Source organism: Dicentrarchus labrax, unplaced genomic scaffold (genome assembly GCF_905237075.1).
Source record: "Dicentrarchus labrax unplaced genomic scaffold, dlabrax2021, whole genome shotgun sequence".
Taxonomy (NCBI): Eukaryota; Metazoa; Chordata; class Actinopteri; family Moronidae; genus Dicentrarchus; species Dicentrarchus labrax.
In genome coordinates, this window is record NW_026136703.1 from 15,116,401 (window position 1) to 15,132,038 (window position 15,638).

General features: G+C 42.4%; 2 protein-coding genes across 5 annotated transcripts; both read left to right on the forward strand.

The window, feature by feature from the left end:
- Positions 1-1,609: 1,609 nt before the first annotated feature.
- On the forward strand, positions 1,610-11,066 carry grhl3 (grainyhead-like transcription factor 3). The gene is made up of 15 exons (XM_051385674.1): positions 1,610-1,787; positions 3,263-3,437; positions 3,549-3,610; positions 4,356-4,593; positions 4,716-4,955; positions 5,602-5,713; positions 5,831-5,925; positions 6,428-6,586; positions 6,785-6,854; positions 6,976-7,097; positions 7,941-7,966; positions 8,080-8,165; positions 8,284-8,369; positions 8,563-8,627; positions 10,038-11,066. Exons 1-15 carry the CDS (start codon positions 1,771-1,773, stop codon positions 10,153-10,155), a joined length of 1,671 nt encoding a protein of 556 aa, XP_051241634.1. The 5' UTR covers positions 1,610-1,770; the 3' UTR covers positions 10,156-11,066.
- Positions 11,067-11,401: 335 nt separating this feature from the next.
- Positions 11,402-15,431, forward strand: cldn23l (claudin 23-like). Of its 4 annotated transcripts, none has more exons than XM_051385878.1 (3): positions 11,402-11,823; positions 14,003-14,107; positions 14,358-15,431. In XM_051385878.1, exon 3 carries the CDS (start codon positions 14,526-14,528, stop codon positions 15,279-15,281), a length of 756 nt encoding a protein of 251 aa, XP_051241838.1. In that variant the 5' UTR covers positions 11,402-11,823; positions 14,003-14,107; positions 14,358-14,525; the 3' UTR covers positions 15,282-15,431. The 4 variants fall into 4 exon arrangements, with proteins under 4 accessions (XP_051241838.1, XP_051241848.1, XP_051241855.1 ...); XM_051385888.1 differs by having other exon boundaries at positions 14,055-14,107; XM_051385895.1 differs by having other exon boundaries at positions 14,059-14,107.
- Positions 15,432-15,638: the final 207 nt, after the last annotated feature.

Sequence of the window (15,638 nt, forward strand, 5' to 3'; positions counted from 1 at the left end):
GTATAATAAAGGCGTGCCTTTGACAGAAAACTCTTCCTTCTTTCTCTTTCTCTTCTGACTTGATGCCAACTTGTCCTTGAGGCTCTGTGTCTATGTGTGTGTGTGTGTGTGTTATTCTGTGAGGGTGTGTGTGAGTGTGTGGGCAAGCGGCACAGCACGCACCCTTGTGTGTTACCACGCCAGATTCCCTCAGGTGTCAGCCACAAGAAGTGCACACACACACACACACACAAATGAACAGATAAACAGCCAAATGTAATTATACACACGCACATTACTCTCTCTGTGTTTGTGTGTTTGTGTAACTGTGCACCGGTGTGTGGGTGGAAGATAAAGTCTCTGACTTACATGAAGACCTTACAATCCTTGTTGCTTTTAGATGGTAGCATGAGTTGTGAGTTTTGCCTTTATTTATTAGGAGGTGTGTGTGTGTGTGTGTGTGTGTGTTTTACTGTGAAGTAAATGTGAAAGTGAACATTTCATCTCGTAGTCATGATTTACACTCAACAATCTGAAACAATCTGTTTCCACTAATTTCCAAGGTTGTTTTTTTAATTAAATCCCACTTCCACATAAATAAACCACAAAAATATATTTAGTAGGTACTGAACTTGTTGATCAGACCAAATATATATTACAGAAAGAAATGTATTTGTCCATGAAAACAGACAATTATCTATTTTATTATTACTTTAATGTTAGCAAAATGGTGGAAAGTAATAAAAGGCATTTACTCAAGTATTGTAATTAGTACTTTACTTCTACTTCAAAATGTACTACTATATAAAGTAGTTCAAATGTGCTCTAGCTAGATCTTCTGCAGCATTAAATGACTACTTACTGTACATATAATTGCATCAATAACATCAATAATTAGTATACGTGACATATAATTATTTCAGTTGTTTGGTACATTTACTTTAACCGGTAGAATACTGGTTTAGATTAGACTGTGTAATGATTTGTATTAAAAAATAAATTCTGTGTGTGCATATTTTGCAGCATTATTGTGTTAAATGTATTGATTTAAAAGCTTTACAATGCCACCATTAATGCATAATTCTAAATGTAAGCATAACCAGAAATTAATTGTCCTTTTCTTCTGTTTAAATCCTAAAATGTACTTATTTTTATTTTATTTTAACTTTACCACTTTAATTTGGTTGAAAAACATTCATTTGTAAAAGTAAGCTTCCCTTAGGCCCACCTCGGGAGTTTTGACCACATTTGCAACTATGATCCCCAGAAAATAAAGAAACCAAAACCTGTGTATGACATGGAAATAAAGAGGGAGAGTGAAAAATGATACTGAAAAAGTATTAACATGTTAAAGCCCAGTTCCAGGTTATTACCAAACCTTTCACACCTCTGGGATCCCCAATCTCACTCTTTTATCCAGTACGATAATGAGATTCAAAACACTCCTGCCTTGGATTGTCTTGCAAAGTGCTCTCTTGGCTGCACACACTCATACACATGCAAGCCAGTTTCTCTCCAGCCTGGGAAGAGTTAATGATCCTACACCTGTCCTATCAGACACCTGTTTCAGTGCTCTCAGCCAATCAGAGAAGAGAGGGAAACTCACTGCTGGAATGAAATAAATCTGGGCCCCCGTTCAGATGGAATCACAACACTTTACTCATCTGTGTGTCACTACTCTGCTCTGCTAGACTGCTAGACTGCCTGACACACAAAGAGAGAGACGCACATACAAACAGAAGAAGAAGTTGAAATAAAAGGATCCTATTCCGGCTGACGTGGACTGGAGACATGACCAAAGAGACTGAGTAAGTTTTGTGAGGATATTTTTTTCCTTTTGTGGCTTAAAATTTGTGGATTTTTTTTTTTTTCAAATCGCCTTTTTGTCTACAAGATGAGAGCTTTCCAATTTAGACTTTGTGTAATACAGTAAATAGCGGATGTTAGATTCCAGTCTGGGGGCCAGAAACCCCCCTTCTTCCTATTTGCAATGAGACCCCCATGTGAAAGATCCCTGTTTTTAGAAGGGGGTGTTTTGCAGTGGAAAATTGATATGGATAGTTTTAACACACACACACAGACACACACACAGTTGGGTCTGTGGTGGTAGCGGGTCTGTTTCGGCTTGTGTTGTCACTAACCTAGGGGCCACAGAGCACAAAAGGAGACCGGGAAATAAGAATCTCCTCTTGAGGTGTTGGACAGAGACAGAGGGCAATGACAGCATGTAATGCATTGAATTACATAATGGCGAAACCCTAGACACGAGCCCCCCCTCTGTGTCTGTGTAAAAACATCTGCACTCGGCTAGTTTTAGAGGGAATTGGAGAGTAACTAATGGAGCTGTGTGGGGTTGACTGAGGCTGCTGTGTATGAGAGGGAGACAGGTGCATCTTAGAGCAGGTGTATGAGATTTCTTTTGGTATTTTAATTTACAAGAAAAAACAAGGAAACAGACCTAAACTAGGGTTATAATCTGGCGTCAAAGCTAAAGTTAAAATGTGCAGTATCACATGCTCAAATACAGTATTTCTAGTTTTCCAGGTACTGTGTTAAAATGCAATGCTCTCATTAATCCTTGTGAGAGATCCTTGGATTTCCTTAAGCTGTGGTTCTGTTGTGGTCATGAACACCTGTGGTCTTTCTCCTCCTGTCAGCACATTTAATTAGCTGTTTATCCAGAGTAAACTGCAGCTATTTGTGCTACTTCAGACAAACTCCAAAGGGAGCTTATCCAGGTAGGCAGGATATTTACAGTCCGATGTCACTGCGAGTCTGTCCAAACAAATCCAATCCTCAAAATCCCAGGCTTTATTTCTTTTTTTACAAGTGATATGGACAAACCAGAGCTCACCTCATTGATGGTTGTGGGTTTCTATTTACTCAGTAAGAAAATCCTATCATCTCTTTGGAGATCTAGGCAAATAAGAGAGTTTATACAGGATTCAAGATGTGTTTATGTGTGTGCTGGGGGGACGTGGTGGGGGGTAGCGGGATGTTAGTGGGTGGCCCCTTGGCTTTTTAAACCTTTTTGACACCACGGCTTCTGAAAGATGTTAGTCAGCACTGTTGTTTTGCAATCGAAACCGTCCATGCTCAGGGGCAAGTATGTGCAGTGCCCAAAGGCTCACATACTGCTGTTAAACTTACTCTCACTTTGTCAAACCCTGCATGTCAAAGATTTTAAAAATATCTGAACACATCTAGTATTCCCTTTTGGAACACTACATGATTCAACACTTTGACTAATCAATCACTGTCAACTTTTTCCTCCTCTCTGCAGGACTCTGGGACTGGTCTTTCAGAGCGAGAACTTCAACTACAACCGTTACAACAACCACATCATGGACTCCTGGTCCTACCTGGAGACCCCTGTCCCTGAGCCAAACCACTCCAAACCCAGACTCCACCCAGGAGACGACCTGGCAGCATTAACTATGCTTTATGAACAGTGCAAGGTAGATAATGAGAGTCAGAGTCAGTAGTAATGAGAGAGCAAACACCCAAATTAATTCTAACTTTCTCATTTGATCACTTCTTTGTCATGTAAAATTTGTTTATTATTCCAGAACCAGAAAGAGCAGAAGATGGCTGTCTGCAACCGCGCTGGCAACATCTGCAAAACAGAGAGGTAACACACATAATCCAGATGTTCACCAAACAGTTGCTGCTGTAAAATCATTCATGTCTGTTTATATAGCTCCCACCATCCCACCCCCTGCTGTCACTGAATGAAATGTATTAGAGAGTGTTCACACAGAAAGAGAAAGGCAGGGCTTTGGGGGGGGGGTCATAAACAGGTGAGTGGGTAATCCTCAAGTCAAACATAGTCAGAGGAATGATTGTCTACCTCTCCAGTCTTTCAATCCCTCTCTATCATCATCTCTGCCTTGCTTAAAGAGTTTCCCAACAGACGGATAGACAGTTGTTTTTCCTCCCTCTGTCCTCACTGAGCTCCCCATTCCTACTTCTTGTTAGGTGGGTGAGAAACGGCCATTGTTGGGGCGCAGTGTTGTCCCCTCAAACATTTTAAACAGAGAAACTCAAACACAGAGAAAAAAAAAAGCTTGATTAAGAGACAAATAGTACCCACCCAGACTCAAACCTTGCAGTAGCTGTGTGTGCCAAGAGAGTTTAGACACGTGAAGTGCTTTAGCAGACCTTTGTGTGTTTGAACAGGCTGTCTGCAGGCTTCTGTAATGTTTAAGGCACACTACAGTTAGTCACTTTATGTTTTGTTTCCTTGATCTCTCTGTACCTGGGTGGAGTATTTCCTAGTCAGGTTGACCTCACAAAAGTGGATCTCCTGTTGTAATTACTCAGCTCTCTTTTTAACTCCTACTTCCTCTTTCTTACCTTTTTTCCCACCCCACAAGGACTCCAAACAACACCAATGACTATGTTTCATTGGAGGCGTTAAGCCATCCCCAAGAGGTTTTGGGATCTAAGCAGAACACCTCCCTGCCCATCTCTGTTCCCACCACCTCAGACACCTATGCCACCCTGACCAGCGTTGTAGCAGACACATATGACAAGCAAGAGCTCAACATCATCTTTGACTCCCTGCTGCAGAAGTGGCCAGAGACCGTTGCTTTCCACGACCCCAGCACTGAGGTACGTTTAGTGTCATCATGTGAAAGCTGAGCCTTGTTTCCTGTGCAGCCAGTCTTCAGTTTGGCATTTCCGTCTCTGGGCCTCTCCCTTATTCCCTTTTAACAAAATATATATATTTTCAGACTCTTCCCTACAGCGATCCCTTCCCTGATGATCAATCCAGCCCGGTCTACTCTGGCTCCTACACCGGCTCCCCACCGGAGAGATTCAGGAACGACTTCCAGTTTTCCCTGGGAGCTCCCCTGGCTTCTCCTTACAAGTCCAATGAGCTGCCCATGGTCTACCTGAACAAGGGACAGTTCTACCCCATTACTCTCCATGGAGTTGACAGCAGTGCCTGCCTCAATGCCACTAAAGTCAAGGTGAGACATCGTCAGGAAAGCCCTGTTTTGCTTTTTCTCCTTGTTGGTTACGTAAAAATATTTTTACTATTGTTGTAATTTCCATCCTTCCCTTCGGGCTTTTTTCATGGGCTCATGAATACATAAATTCCTTGCGTGCCACCAAGCCAACCCTTCCCAAATATCTGTCCCTCCCTTGGAGCCAGCTCCTCAGTGACTAATTCCCTGCTGACACCCTGTACACTGGGCTGCTACCATTAAAGTCACAGTGTCCTGCCCTTTATAATTTATTTCTGTGGTGGTGTAATGAGGCCAGAGTGCAGCAGGGTTTAGCTCAGCTCCGTTTGTCTCATCTGACACAAACCGAGTGTGAAAAAAAAAAGAGGAGTGGACAAGGAGGGGGTGGTGTAGTGTGTTTTTAAAACATAGGCGACAACCCTTTTCTTTGTCAAGCAAATCTGAGCATAAGAATATACACAAACACACACCCGCTCACTGCAAATAACGGATGACAATGTGAGAAGAAAAGGGGGATTTGGAGTGATAAATGAAACGTGATGGCTTTTAAAGGAGTTATTGTAAATGAAAGCAAGTGAAAGAATTACCTTCAGTCTTACAAACGTACCTAATTCTCTGCTTTTCTGTCACCTTTCTTTCTCCACTTCAGACAGTAGTGATGGCTGTGTTTGAGAATGACAAGACCCCAGAAATGCAGCTCCGCTTTTGGAATCACTGGCATGCACGTCAGCCAACTGCCAAGCAGAGGGTCATTGACATCGGTATGTTCTTCAAAAATACACATGCAAAGTCGCTGTGCACCTGTACAGCGACACGCATGAAAGTGAAAGACTCATATAATGCAGAAAAGAAGATTAATTTCATTCTTTCTTTTATAGCTGACTACAAAGAAGTGTCTAATGGCATCAGCAACATAGAGGAGGTGGCTTTCAACGCTCTCTCTTTTGTCTGGAATCCCAGTGAAGAGGCCAAGGTAAACACAGATCATTATTAAAACAAGAATGCATAGACATTTTTATATAATGTGGCTCTGTAAGGCCGGTTCTCTTAAGAAGGAAGGAACAGAACAGGTGGAAGATTTAGAAGAGAAGAGAGGAAAGGTAGAAAAGGGAGGTGGAGAGAGAAGGAGTGGCTGAGGAGGGAGGGGAGGAATCCCAGAAATGTGTTTGGCCCTGAGGCTCCTGTCACCACATCAGGCGAGAGCCACGACAGCTTATTCGAGCCTCTCTGTGGCCCAAAGGCGCCAAGGTGGGGCCACCAAACCTGCTGCAGGTGGAGAGGAGCAGGAAGAAGGTCTCTTCTTAAAGACAGAAAAGACCATTTTAAACCTAAAATCATTATCTATTATATTAAACCGAGGCTCTCAACGTCTCTCAAACATTATTATTATCATTATCTCTGTACTGGGACACATGTAAACAAACACATTATGCCAGCATGATGTGCTTAAAATATATACTCCTATTTCTCTCCAGGTGTACATTGGCATCAACTCCCTGAGCACAGACTTCTCCTCTCAGAAGGGAGTGAAAGGCCTGCCTCTCAACATACAGATTGACACTTATGACTTCAGCTCAGGAACCAACCACCTCATCCACAGAGCTGCGTGCCAGGTCAAGATTTTCTGCGATAAGGTACGTCACTTGTGTCACTTCATTCACCCTTTCTCACACACACACACACACACACACACACACACACACACACACACACACACACACACACACACACACACACACACACACACACACACACACACACACACACACACACAAATCTCTCATTTGCGGAGTCAAAGTCATTATTGTAACCATGCCATTGTGTGTCCTCAGGGTGCAGAGAGGAAGATGCGTGATGAGGAGAGGAAGAGAAGCAAGAGGAGGGGAAAGAATGATGCTAACAGTGAGTGTTGCAAACAGGCAGTATGCCTTAAAGATAATATCATCCTACATTATTATTACAGGATACAAACTTCAGAGAGTGTTTTCTAACATTGTGGACCTTCCTGCTTTTGTATTTCCAGCCAAGTCTTTAGTGAGCAGCTCCATGGGCAGTGACTGCACCTTCTTCCAAACCTTGGATGACCATATCACCCAGCCAGTTCTCTTCATTCCAGAAACACACATCTCCAGCTTGCAGCGCATGGTAGGTCCTTTAACCATGTTTTGTTATTGTTGGTAGCTCTCCTCTCCACTCCTCCAGTGTTGAGTGAATCATGTTCCCGACCCCTGATTCCCTAGAGGCAATAGGACAGACACGAGAGAGGAAGGAAAAAACTGTGGGAAAGTATGTAGTGGGAAAAGTGGGCTGGGAAAGGGGAGGGGACGGTGTCAGTGAAATTGAGGCGAAAGACTGGGTGAGCTAATTGGAGTCGAAACCAGGCACAGGTACAAGCTGCTACAGCTACTGACATTGAGATTAATCTATGGGGGTAGAAACACACACACACACCTGGTGCAACAGCACACAGACACCTGACATACAGTTTGCACCACCCTCATATGCTCTTGTACTTAGACACACACTTGCATAAACAGTGAGGTGAGAGTGCTGTTCAGACAGGCCAGTTTTCCCACACCATGGAGTCTAGATTAGCATGTATGTGAGTGTGTGTAGGTCAAAGGTGGCGTTGTGCATTTAGATTTAATTTCCCCGATTTGCAGTGAGTGAAACTGAGCAAAATGCAAGTATTACACAATGACGCAATAATAGTGTGTTATGAATGGCTGCGGCATAAAGAGTTTTTGATTGGCTAGTACGATAAAGTGTATGATTGTTCTATCAGTTTCTCTCCATCAGTGACCATGCTGACGTGTTTCTGTTAGAGGGTTATGGGAAATGCAGTTTCAAAGTGATGATAACATTCCTCTTTTGAAAGTATTGTGCACAGACAGTGGTGGGAAGGGGGACATTAGGCAATGCTTTTATCTGTGGAGTGGTTTCTAATCAGATCTCTGGTCTCCTCTCTGTTTCTCGCTGTCTCTCCAGGCCCCTCCCGTGGACGAGATCGACAGGTAAGCATGGATAGAAAACACAAGGCGACATTGAGAGCCATCACAACCGGTTATTTCCAAATAAAAACATAGTGTCTGTTTAAGTCTAATGTGTGTCTGTTCTGTTGCTATAGGAGCTCTATGAAGAGAATGTATCAAGACAGAGACCAGAACAGCTCTCCACCCATCAAACAAGCCCGCAGAGAAGACCCCCAAAGAGGTACATTAGAAACTTAAAGTTTAATATTAAAACAGAGATGCAAAGATCGATAAAGAGTCAATAAGCTTATCTAGTTTTTTGTGGTAAATGTACTATTTCTTTTCTTGCCTTCCAATAGTTCTGCTGTACGTGAGGACAGCCGCTGACGAGGTGTTTGATGCGCTCATGCTCAGCACGCCGACTGTGTCAGGCCTACGAGATGCTGTAAGTAACAAACTCAAAGACATTCCTGAATGAGCTGACCTGATTTCGTCTGTGTTGTTGCCTTCCAACAGACACATACTCACACATTCATGCATAGCAATAAAGTTACCATATGTTATCTCTCAAGTGTATCACTTTTCTTTCACCCGGGCGATCATGCTAACTGTTTTCTCATATTCCTTTCCTTCCTCAGGTTTCAGAAAAGTACGGTATGCAAAAAGACACCATTGGGAAAATCTACAAAAAATGCAAAAGAGGGTGAGTGTCTTATTGTTTCTTTGGTATGCCTAATGCACTGTGATTATGCAATTGGCTTAACACACAATCTGGATTAAAGGACTTAATTTGACACAGAAGAGGTGCATAAATTCAGGGCTTAGTTTGTGATTTTAATCTCGCCCTCCTTTAAGGAAGCTCATGTTGACAGACTGGGTAGGTAGGTTAGTTGGCTTGGCCTGCTGGAATGTGTTAATTGCAGCTCCTCCAAAAGAAAGACAGGTGACTGAGGGAGGGTCAAAAGATTTCAAAAGTCCTGCCGATGAGTCATAGCCAATTGTTGTACTTATTTATGTTTTCATAACCTCCACCAACATCAGGAAGTTTTACGGTGGTGAAAGAGATAGCTGGTTTGATAACGTTGAAGGCTTTGGAGGATTCCAGTCCCTAGGTTGTCAATCAAGTTTGGGATCTTTATTGTATACTATTACACATCATATTTCTATGAGCTAAACATCGCTCAGGTCAGATGAGTTCGTAAGAGCTGCACTGAATGTAGGTGCTTTGGATTGGTGCCCTGTCTAAAAAAAACCAGCTCCAATGTGCTTAATTTCCTCAACCTATTTGATGGCACTCCAGTGGTAATGAAAAGGTTGACTCCTCTCTTGATGACTAATGATTCACAAAAAATCTACTTGTAACGTAATTACAATAACAGCTACATGCTGGCTTTGTAAATGAAACAAAGTAGTGTGTCTCATAAGTGGAATTTCCAAATATCCAAAAAACATGTATTGCATCGACTGTATTTCACACATTCAACAGCTGTCAAACTGATAATAGGCTGGGTTACCTCCAGCAAAATAACAGAGGAGATCAGAGGCCAGTCGTCCTGACAGAGACTGAAACACCTTAAGGTGATTTTCCTGCTGCTTGCTGGCAGCGATCACTTCAGGGGGTGCAGCTAAGCTAACAGGTTGGGTTACATTCTCCCCGCAGTTCCCTCCCTCCTCTTTCGCTCTTGTCTTCAATCAGCCCTGTCCCTGCAGGCTGAATGCATGAGCGTGGTGGTTAGTTCAGTCACTAAAGCCTTAAAGACTTACAGGTTAGTGTTAGTGTTGGGGAGGAGGAAGAGAGTGACCTGATTTACTACCCCTACTGATGCAAGAGATATAGTGCCAGTGTTTTTCACCTGACAAGCTTCCTCCAAACAAATGACATGTTGTGTTTTAACTCAAACAAGAAACCTGATGACTTGTTGCTCATGTCAAACGTGAAAAATAGAGCACAAAACATTTTAGAGCCAATTTGCATGTACTAGTTTTGAAGATGAATCGTTTTTTTTATTAAAAAGGTTAATACACTTTGATTTGGCCCACTTTCTGTGCACCATTGATAGATTCTTCCTCATGATCACTGAGCTGACCTTTTGTTTTTGCATTTTTTCTCCAGGATTTTCGTCAACATGGACGATAACATCATCGAACACTACACCAACCAGTCGGCCTTCCTCATTGAGATGTCTGAGCTTGTCCACGGTCAGTTCCAGGTTACGCTCATTGAAGTATGAGATCCAGCATCCCATCAGCCACCTGCTCCATTTGAAGGATGTAACAAATCACAGCTGCCAGTTTAAACCATATCTGAAAGCACTGCCCAGTCAAAGACAATGTAAGCTGTGGATTGCCGAAACCAGTAAGAGAACCGGACTGAAGAGACCTTCAAGCTCAGTTGAAAAAGTCAAACCGTTTCTCGATTCTGTAAATACCACTCGCTCCTGTTCTTATCATTTTGTTATTTGAATTTAATATTGTAATGTAAGAGCAATTATGATGAACAGCCTGTACATAATGTAAATAGACTTTAATATGACAGTGTTTTATGAACTCGCCATGTGCACGTGGTGATCCATTTTCCACGAATTGCTATGTATTTCAATTTTTTTTTACAGAGCTCTGTACATTTGTGTACAGTTTATTTTCAGCATTTTCAGAGGTTGCTGTTCTTGCTGCTTTCAATGTACTTGTCATTTCTTCTGCAAGACTCAATGGTGCGTTTACTCATCCACAACCTACTAATAAGGTTTTTCACTGCCATCAGTATCATCCTGTTAGTTTCACAACTACAACGGCCCGATGCTGGGTTAAATTCATAACCAAAAGTCAGACATTTCCACCCATAAAACCACACAAGAGTTAGTAATGGCCATCATTTAGCCCAAGCTGTGGACATTTCCTGACTGTATGGTGTAACCACAGACTTTTTCTAGAAACGCCCCAAAACCTGAAGCCCGCCAGAGGACTTTCATGATATGAGTGTGCATGTATGTGTAAAAAAAGCTGTTTCTTCCCCTTATACGTTATGCATCATTTCAAAACAAACATGTATCCCTGTAATATTTCATTATTATACCATGACAATTCTGGTTGTATTAGCATATCTTGCCTCTTTTGTAAAAAAAAATAAAGGAAATGCATAATAGGTTTTGTGGCTGTCTCTTATTTATTTATAGTAATTACGCATTTAGATTGAAAAAAACCCCAAGCCATTCACACGTCTACCATGATCAATTATCACTGGAACAAACAAAAGATAGGGATAACAGATGCTTCCTGTGTGTGTGCATGACTACAATTAGTCTTTTAAGGTGAAGTGCATATCGGAAATGTTTACAACAATCAGATCTCTCAGTAGATCAAACAAAATCATGAATCCCATCTGCATGAGAGAGGTTTCGTCTTACTTTCTGTATTTTTTGTGTGTATGTGTATATAAGGAGCGGGGTTATACGCAGATGAACACACAAAAAAAAAGAGACTTTGGTTTTCTAGCAGCTCTGTGCTCCAAAATAGGGCAGCACACACATGTTGAAGTGTTGGCATATATACAGAAAAGCTTGCTGCCTTTCCCTATTAGGTGACACTGAAAGGGAAAAGCAGGGAGGCACTCTGTCCTGGATTTAACACAGACATCTTTCAGCAAGTGAAAAAGAGAGCAGCAAGGCAAGCAGACCATAAAAACGGAGAGACACAAGGACAAACAGAGACACAAAGACAGGGAAAATTAGGAAGCGGAGACTGCTGAAGCGAAGATAGATAAGAAGGAAAAGAGAGTAGAAATAATGAAGAGGTGGTTGCACCATCTGCTGCCAGAGAGCAAAACATGTTGTCGCCATTCAGACGGGAGCAGGGAGGCAGCCGGCGATCTGCAGTGAGATACCCACAACCCCTCCTGAATGGTAAGTGACTACATGGACTGTGTCTGTGTGTGCATGTGTGCATGTGTTTGCATTGGCTCGAAATGCCTCCGTATGTGAGAGGAAGTGTTTGGGATATTAATAACCTACAGTATGTTCATCATGTTCATGACCAGCCTCTTCAATATTGTGCCTCTCTGCAGATGTTTCCATACATCTCCTCTGCATGAAAACAAACCAAGCATCTGGTAAAATCACTCAATTTAAATCATTGCAGTAACAGACTAAATGGACTTGACGGGTACATCTTTTGGTGTAATTACTGTCCCAAAAGTAACAAGTGATACCTGTGTACAAAAACATACCGAACCTTACACCTTGATTGAGGTGAGCCATTTAATTCACTCCCCGTTCAAAGAAGTCTCTCTTTCCTGTAATGTCAATAAGGTCAAAACATTCTGGTAGCAGAGCAGGAAATACCGCCTTATTACTATTACAATGTTATATAATGTGCATACAATTTTAGATGTCACTTGATGACAGGTATGTGCTTATAAAAACACACTCGACTGGATCTCATCAACATCCAGGCGTGGATTGTCATGATACATTTATTTTCCATTTAAACTTTTTTATTCTAGTCTAGTCTTGCATATTTCAGTAAATCTATTTCCAGTATATTCCTGACTATTCTTATAGTGACACCTGGTCGATCGTCTCTGATCCTTTCATTAGATTTCCGGTTATTGGTCCGTCTCCACAAGCTAAATGTCACCAACCTTCCAGTGACATTTCCAGAAGGGAAATATTTTACCAGTAATTAAGTCAAATTTACAAATGTGATTCATGTAGGCTGAGTGCACTCAAGTCAATACAAGCTGGTTGTTTAGTTTACACATGATTTCCCACCATTGTCCATACACTGAACCTGCTTCAATTAACTAAATAGATTGGTTAGATTATGCATTGTATGACTTGCCAATATGTTACCAGTAGCTTTTAAAGCACAAAACTGGTGACAGACCCAAATCAATCAGATTGTTCCTCTCAGTCAGTTCTCAGTGCCTGAATTCAGCACAGGGGTTGTACCAGTGCCGTATATCCAATGTACAGTATGTTTTTACAAATTTGTTACTCTTTTATTGTGTTCTTTGCAACAAAGATATGACTTTAGTGGCCATTTTATTGTTATTTAGAAAGCACATGATCTTGCCATGTCATTACAATTCAGCAGTTTGTAAGACAACCCTTTAGTGGGTTAAAGGTAATGAGCATTAAGTTATTCAAGGCTGAACTTCAGATATATATTTAATAGAGATAATTCAATTATATGAAGTTATTTGGTTGCCTTTTACTTTTGAGTTTTCATTTTAAATTGCTTTATCATTTTTATTTATTGTGACATAACATTTCCAGTGTTATGAAGCAAGAGTGTTTTTCCACGTTAAGGAAGTCATCAGATTACCACCGGTGTGCGTGTGTGTGTGTGTGTGTGTGTGTGTGTGTGAGAAAGAGAGAGAGAGAGAGAGAGAGAGAGAGAGAGAGAGAGAGATGTATACTGATTGTGCCTGCTTGTGTTTGTGTGTCTTATTTGCCTGCGTGAGTCATGCACGTCTTCAAGTTGTCTTGTCTCTGTCCCAGAGGGCATTCTTTATTTCCTCCTCCGGACTGAGAGACACTGTAGATGGACTCGCTCTACATTCAGACACTGGCCTGACATAATTACTAACCCGAGTAAATTCTTCCAAGGTCATAGCTGGCCATCAATCGGCAAGGCTTTGAAAAAAGAGAGAAGCAACAACAACACACATCCTCCTGCACACACACACACACACACACACACACTCACAGCTGAACTCAAGTATGCCAACATTTGTATACACAAGGCAATCTGGTCTTGTAGAGGAGACTAACTAGGTCTTGTGATAAATAAAGCCAAACACACACACACACACACACACACACACACACACACACACACACACAAACACACACGCTGTCATGTTGAGGCTGGCCAAGTTATCGTATCCTAGCAACACAGACAGGCATCGACCGTTCAGTCTTTTCCTGTCCAGCGCTGGAGCAGTGAAGGCAGACCTCCTTCTGCTTTCTCCGACTGCTGGAGCGCTTGTCTACTGCTCCCCTTCACACCTCTTGTTTTTCATATCTCTATCTCTGTCTCTGTCTCTGTCTCTCTCTCTCTTTCTTTCTCTCTCTCCAGCACTTCAACCCACCAAGCCCGCTCTCTAACTGAATCTCTGTCTTTCACTCAGACAGTCAGAATGAAGAGTCTGCAGCTAAAAGAGAGGAGAGTTTCAATCAGGAGGTAATGGATGAACTTCTATCTATTAAGGTGTTGAACTTTCATTGTTCTGGTCATCGTGCTGACTGTCTTTGTTTTTGATAATAGCTGATGTATACCTCTTTGTGAAGGAAGTATTCTAGCTCTTTGTTTCTTTATAGACATAGATCAGGAGTGTCTGGTCTGAGGAGACGTTCATTAAATGTGACTGGATTTTATTATATGTCACTATCAGGTTATAGTATGTCACTATCTTGTTGTCTTATCCTTCCAGAATAGATCCACACTGCTCTGAGAACAACAACACCGACATATGATAATAACAAACAGCATCTCTGTCTGGAGGAGCAGTCAACCTTTCTTTTGGAAAATACTCACATTGAGGACAGGTACTGCGCAGTTTTGAGAGTTTTTGTAAAGAATCAGGACTGCAGCACTTGCGATGCATACTCCAGCCTCCATGGTGATGGGGATTGTCTTTGCCCCTTTGGGATTGGTCCTTGTCTTCACTGCTGCCATCACCCCTCAGTGGAGAGAGGGACGGGCACGTCTGGGCATGGCAGGGCCAGGGTCATTTCTTCGGTCAGGAGTGAAAGGTCAGGGAATGGGGGTCAGGTCCGGGTCAGTGGAGGCACTGCTCTTGCTGCGCTCTGATGGACTCTGGGAGAGCTGCCTGCAAGTTGAGCACTCAGAGCTGAAGCAGTGTTGGCCTGTGGCAGGTCCATATCAGAGAGACCCGAGGGTTCGCCTGACACAAGGTCTGGTGCTGACCTCATTGTTCCTGTGTGGCACTGGTATTGTTTTGGCATGTATCGGGGTCCGGTGTTGGATGGATGTACCTCTGAGAGGTGTAGCAGCTACAGGTGGACTCCTGGTGGTGATGTCCGGGCTGCTGAGCCTAACTGCACTCGGGGTGTACACCCACAACCTTGGAAGACTGGGGATGGCAGATCCAAGTCAAGGGATCAATAACCCCAGATTCCCCCACCTCAGCCTGCATCCAGCCGGCTCGCTCTACTTTGGATGGCTGGGTTCATGTTTACAGGTTCTGGGAGGCAGTGCTCTGCTGTTCAGCTCCAAACGACCAAGATGCCCCACCTGCCCTTCCTGCCCTGAGCGCCCTGACTGCCCTGCGTGTCGTTCATGCACAGAAATGACCAACAAACCAGACACAAATGTATATGAAGTCAGCTGTTAGAATGAGAACCTCAGACTTCAAAGACTTAAAGAAAAAAAAAAGGGTGAACATATCTGGACATGTGGGCATTTCTTAAAGTCACTTTCAACTCAGCTAATAAATCTGCCAATGTGTCAATTCATAAATGACTGTGAACCACAGGACATTGCCAGCACCTGATTAATAGACCCTGATGTCAGGTATGAACATGATGGATGTAATTGCCCCTTGCTGTAGAAAGAAAGATATTTTTAAGGTAAGGAATAAAAAGTGATGAATGAGTACAAAGATTGTGCCAGGTTCATTAAGATCATTATGGTTGAAAAGAGCTCAAGTTCCTGCTGCCTTTAACTGCAACATGTAGTAAAACATGACTGA